This window comes from Helianthus annuus, chromosome 16 (assembly GCF_002127325.2).
Source record: "Helianthus annuus cultivar XRQ/B chromosome 16, HanXRQr2.0-SUNRISE, whole genome shotgun sequence".
Classification (NCBI taxonomy): domain Eukaryota; kingdom Viridiplantae; phylum Streptophyta; class Magnoliopsida; order Asterales; family Asteraceae; genus Helianthus; species Helianthus annuus.
This window is the reverse complement of record NC_035448.2, coordinates 136343767-136350284: the sequence shown is the minus strand read 5'-3', so window position 1 is coordinate 136350284 and position 6518 is coordinate 136343767. Positions and strand designations below refer to the sequence as shown.

General features: G+C 36.7%; 1 protein-coding gene across 1 annotated transcript; it reads right to left on the bottom strand.

Annotated features, from left to right (window-relative positions):
• Nucleotides 1-371: 371 nt before the first annotated feature.
• Nucleotides 372-3426, bottom strand: LOC110917258 (scarecrow-like protein 13). The gene is made up of 2 exons (XM_022161845.2): nucleotides 3208-3426; nucleotides 372-2335 (listed from the first exon to the last, which is right to left on the bottom strand). The coding sequence occupies exon 2, from the start codon at nucleotides 2200-2202 to the stop codon at nucleotides 565-567; it is 1638 nt and encodes a 545-aa protein (XP_022017537.1). The 5' UTR covers nucleotides 2203-2335; nucleotides 3208-3426; the 3' UTR covers nucleotides 372-564.
• Between the last annotated feature and the right edge of the window lie 3092 nt (nucleotides 3427-6518).

Sequence of the window (6518 nt, the reverse complement as noted above, 5' to 3'; positions counted from 1 at the left end):
GTCGAACACTAGTCAATCAATGACCCAAGAACAATTCCATTCCAATCTGCAAATAGATCACCGTCAAATTTGCTTAAATGATTGAGATATATTAAAAATAATTTGATGCGACACACATCAAATAAAGTTTTAAAATCTAAGCATTGTAATCGTTGTGAAATATATATAATTATTATATATGTCAATCACTTTCACTCTTTTAACAATGACGACATCAATGACAAACCAATGACGCGTTCAACACGTAACCATCACGACACATCCACAAGATTGCAAAGGGTCTTATCCGCGTGTGATTATTATATACACAACTTTTCGTAACAAAGTATACTTACCAAACCAGCGAAAAAATATATAACTAAAATAGACAATAAATAAATAAATAAATTATTCTTTTATATTCTAGACTCATCTTAAAAACTGACTTTAACACATGAAAACCTACAAGAAACACAACCATAAGTCGAACCAGGACATTAATATTATTCGTCACAAAAACAGTGTAGCACGTGTTATATAATTAACAATAAACCTAAACCCGACTCATTGTTTGTCAATCCCTAATCACCTCCAAGCCGAGCAAGTCACCATTGGCCTGGTCTTCCAACCGAGCACAAGCGCACCATCCTTCTCTCCAAGCCGGTAACAATCACTAAACTCCCTCAACACCTCACGAGTCGCGGTCACAACTGAATAACTCAACGGCTGCATCGTGAACCCAGCCTGCTCTAGTCTAAACTTCCATTTAGCCAACGGTTCGTGTCGTTCCACCCGGTCTGTATCCTCACACGCCACTATGTTAACCATGTCCCTAGCTACACAATTCTCCTCCGCACTAATCCTCCGCCTGTCGTCCCGTGGCATTACTATGTTCCTCGGCAGCTTCGTGTCGATAGACTCGAACATAGCCGTGTAATAATCAAGAGCCTCTTCGAACCGTTTGGAGAACGATGAGGTGTTCGTGTTGGATTCCTGCTCGAGTAAGGTCACGACTTTCGGACTCAATTGTTTAACCAAACGGATTAGTCTGTCGCGATGGTTAGTCGTGCTCACACTCTCGTCGGGCATGTGGTGTAACATGAACGGGAAGTTAACCGCGATGGCTTCACCGGGATAAACCATTAGGTTCCCCCAATTAACCTCGCTTCCTGACCGAGCCGCTTCATGAAACTCGAACGGGACTCCGTGTAGTTCAGCTACCTTAGCCAGCCGTTGACCGACGAGGTGGAGCCCGCCTCCTCGCGCGTAAGACGAGTCGTAATCGTCGACTCCGGTGACCCGAAGCCGTGGTGGCCCACCGGGCCGCTTTGCAAGCTCTTCGATCAGCATAACCCATTGACTACCCTGTGCTATCAGGAAGTCGAAAACGTGCACTTGGCTCTCATACTGCATAGCTTCTAAAATGATGACGTTCGCTGACGTGTACGCGAACTTGTAGTACGGGCAGATTTCGTACAGGACTGACATGTACGACATGAGCTCTTTCGGGTTCGGCTCGTAACATCTTAACTTTTTGTAAATTACGCTTCCGGAAGATAACTGTCGGGCTTTTAAGCCTTCTAAAATGTACGCACCCAAACGTTCAATCGGCTCACCGGCAACCGACACCTTACTTTGTAAAGCTTCCATAAGGAGATTTGCTTCTTCAGTAGCACCTTCATCCATGAAATGAGCGATTTTAATTAACGTCTGCTTTACATCGAGATTTGAAATACCCAATTGCAGCATCTTATGGTACTTGTTTTTGTCGTCAAACGAGCTCGTAATCGACCCATCATCGAAATCCGATCCGGGTCCTAAAAGTTCCATTTCCATTTCTCTAAGAGCCTGTTCCACTCCGCTGCTAATCGGTGATCCATACGTGTTATCAGAGGAATTCTGTACATTTGATAAACATGATTGAGATGACGCTTGAGGCGAAAACGGGCTTCGACTGTTTGACGACGAACTGCCACCAAGTGGTGAGTTATACATGGGATATTCTACGGCTGGAGATGATTCCAATGTGAAGAACTGGTCGTTTGAAGTCTGGGACGAAACGACAGAGGGTTCTTGGTGGCGCATGTGATCGGGGTAGGCATTGTTGTTCAAGATTTGGAAACGGGAATTCGTTAAGCAAAAGGGTTCGATCGGGTCGGGTTGGTTGTACAGCCGGTTATGGATAGCTGCTCCCGAGCTTCGACTATTTTGGGATGTTTGCATCTAATAAAAGCCGAACAACTCCTCAAGAAGACCAACAACTAACTATCGAGATTTTCTGTTTGGGTGAAAAGTATCTTAAGTCAAGTGCATGATACTCGACTCGCACGATTTGCTGCAAGAACGCGTCGTCTTCCTGAAATTACAAATGATTCAAGAAATGATTAACTCGCAGATAACAAATTAAAATGCCAATAATCGTACCCAGTAAGAGCCTTATTAAGAGCTAAACAAACAGCCCCTAAGACGATGACCCAAACACATAGATCAAGATAACAAACAAGCAAAGAAGCGTACCCAGTAAAATCTCACCCGTAGCAAAAGCTAATAGTAGGGTCCGGGACGGCTGGGACGAAGGCAAACATTTCCTCTACCCAAGAACCCCCCCCCCCCCACACACACACACACACACACAAAAAGATCCCCCTACCCTATAAAGTGTGTGTAGTAATAGTAAAAATGATGATAGAACTATATTAGGGCGAAACAGATCCAGAAACATGATGCTATAAAAGACCAAACATGCTTTAAATTCAAATCAACAAACAACCACATAACAAATTCTGTTTTTTCTTCAAAACCCTTATACAGAATCTAGTTTAGGTGAAAACTATTAAAAGCCCCTAATTCAAAAGAACCCTAATTCAAGTTCCATCAAAAAAGAAGAAATTACACCACTTTCTTACAACACACCCAACATAAAAGTGCATCAACATGTAAACCCCACACAAATTAACTTATTAATTCAATAATTAGATTTGAAACTGAGCAAAACCCTAATCAAGAAATGAATAAACTTTGACTAAAAGATTACTATTACTAAAAAGATTTAAAATTGAACCACATAAACAAAAATTCAAAACCATAAACACCAAATTCTTGAACCCACAAACGAAATCTTGATAAATTCATACATGAATCAGAAAACCCAGAAAAAGATAAGTGTAAAGATTGAAACTTTATAAAGATTTGATGACAATAATAATAATAATCATCATGTAATCATACCTTTGGATTATACTGAAACCGAGGTTGAGAGATAGATTTGGTTTTTTCAGGAGAGAGATTCTGATGATATTCTGAGCTCTGACTCTTGGTGAATGTCTACAACGGCGTCTTGTTCCAAAAAATTTGTTAAATAAATGAGGTGAAAGCTAGAGAGAGAGAACTTTTTTATAATGACGAAAATACCCTTTTGTGTAGAAGTTGTGGTATAGGTCACTCTAGTCTCAACTCTGCAACTGATTTTGGGGTGGATATGATTGGAGGACTATCAAGATATACATTTTTGACTTTTTTATAATATATTTAATTTAAAGTTTAATTCTTTGGAATAAATTTTTTTTTAGGGTGGACGGCGTAGTGCTCGGTTATCTCTGTCTGGATACTATACAAGGTTTGGGTATATTGTTGTTGGTGGCGTGGGTATTATTTGTGGTTAGTGGAATCGGGTGGTAGTCACTGATGAAAGGAGAGGAGAGAAAGAGATATGTTTGTGTGCGAAAAGGAGAGAGCGGTTTCTCAACGAATAGTTCCAAAGTTGGTGATGTGGCACTCGGGTTGTGGTGTTTACACGAGCTACGTCCTATCCGCCCTTGTTATGTTAGTTATATTAAGAAATGTGTAAGTTGTTTATAGAGGGTTTTAGATTGTGATTTTTTTTTCATAAACTACAAAGCATACCTTTCTAGAGGGTTTTATGTGACAAAAACTGTTTGATTAAAGTTTAAAAAAGTGAGACTTCCTTGTTTTTATATAAAAAGCAACCAATAATATAAACACACATGATGTGGGCATAGTCTTTCTAGATGGGGGGGTAGGATTCGGGTATAAAGCAAGAATTTCTTGTTTGATATAAAAACAAGAGATAATTATAAAAGTAGGATATTCTTAGTGTTATATTTTGTTATTATGTGAGAAAATCATGCTTTAATTAGAATTAATTATAAGATACTTAGGTTTGGAGCAGTGGTGAATTCAAGAATTTTTTTCCAGCGGGTTTCTTTTGGTAGATTCTCGCTAATTCTCACTATTTTTTTCTAAGTCATATAAGGTTCTCACTATTTTTTCTATTTTTTCCAAAGCGAATGGATTCCTAGAACCCACAAAATAGGGCTAAATTCGCCATTGGTTTGAAGGTTTTAGGTTCAAGTCTCACAGATAACAAGATTTAAGAAAGAGTTAACTACGTTTTTCGTCCCTGTAGTTTGGTGAAATAACCATTAAAGTATATTAGTTTAAAACTGCTAAAACAGTCACTGTACCATCCGGTTATTCTATTAGTTTATTTAAAATGACCATAATGCCATGTTATTAAAACTACAATATAGATAAAGAGTTAATTACGCTTTTCGTCCATATGATTTGTTGAAAATAACTATTACAGTCCAATAGTTTAAAAACCTTCAAAACAATATCAGTACTTTCACAAATTACACATTCAACTCACAAAATAGGGCTAAATTCGCCACTGGTTTGAACCATGCTCGAGGGGCTTGTTTTAAACTGAATGGATTCCTGGGAACCCACAAAATAGGGCTAAATTCGCCATTGGTTTGAACCATGCTCGAGGGGCTTGTTTTAAACCGAATGGATTCCTGAGAACCCACAAAATAGGGCTAAATTTGCCACTCATTTGAAGATTTTAGGTTCAAATCCCACATATAACAAGGTTTAAGAAATTTGCCTTTCAAAAGAGTTATAATATATACGACTTTAGATCATATATCTATTTTGAATTTTGAATATATTTCAAACTTTTTTCTCATCAATATAACTGCATGTGATAAGCGACTACAACTCGTGTATTAATTTTCATAGCATGCCATAAGAAAACGTATTTTCTCATTAGGAATTAATAGTAGGAGAAGACATCAACTTATGTACTATCTATAACTTTGTGTATCTACATATTATTATGATTTAATATTGTTTTTATGCTACATTTTTCTATATTCCCTTTTTTCATTTATTTTGAAAATTTTCATGACCATTGTTCAAACAAAAAGAAATTTAAAAAAGAGATAATGTTTATCATCAGTTCCAACTAAATCATGTTACTCAACCACAAAAATTACATCAAGATAGTCTCCATCATGGATTTACTTTTTCATGTTACTTTACCATCTTTGTTATATCAAGATAATGTCAATAGACAGTTATTATCTTTGATATTATACTTATTAATGAAGGGTATAATGTTTCATTGTCATGGTCATAAACACCTTATGATTCCATCAATTTAATATTTTCAACAACATTACGTTGAATATATTGATGGTCAAACATCCTTGTATTATGGTAAGTTAAGAATGTTCATGTAACATTATAACCTTGATAATTTAGTTACTAATGTTAACACCATAACACAACCTTGACAACACAACAAGACTTGTTTGTAGTTATTGTTTTTCATAAGAAATGAAGAACTTAATAGAAAAGACCCAAACTAAGCATTTTACTATGTGTACATACCAATCTCTTTTGACAATGTAATATGCATCCCTAGTAAGTGCTACTTTTGTCTTTTCCTTCATGTTCTTCCTCTTTTGGGAAAGCATATAGTAAACTAAACATTATGTGTTGTCAATGTTGAATTTTAAGATGGAAGCAATGATGGTATAGACTATTTTCAAACACTTTTAGAAACTCTCAATAATGATCCATTTATATAGAACTTTAAGAAAACAATTATAAAGGCATAGGGTGTTTCGAACTAGTACCTTTTTGATACGTGTTACAGAGAAGTCCTAAAGTGGAGGACCATTAATCGGTGTTTCTCTCTATCTACACGTATCCACACTGATCATTGGACAAATCAAGCAGTGTTATAGCCTCACAACGCAAGATCAAGACGAACTATTGAATTTAAAAACTCCCTAAATATATATCATAATTCATATATGGTTTTCAACCTGTAAAATGGTATAGATCTGATGCTAATAGAATGAACACACAAGATATAGTGACAAAACCATGACAAAATCTATTATTAACCCAAACCAAAAAAGTACCCAACCAAACCCTAGATCTCACCAACAGTGAGATCATACAAAGTACAGAAATCAAACACTAAGATTAACTGATACAATCAGTTAATCTATATGAACAGGTACAACAGATCTCACACGAGATCAGATCTCACAAGAGATCAAACAAAACAGAAAAAAACCCTAATCGCCTTGAAGAGAGAGAAGAGGTTTCGAGAAGATCAACTTCAATAATATCTGAACACTGTTGAGAACTCCTTTATATACTCTCAATATCTGAAGTTACAAGATGCACCTCAATGTTTCCTATCTTCACATATTAGCCCTTAA

Excerpts from the sequence above, each read along its gene's own strand:
- LOC110917258 (XM_022161845.2), bottom strand. The coding sequence starts at position 2,202 with ATGCAAACATCCCAAAATAGTCGAAGCTCGGGAGCAGCTATCCATAAC.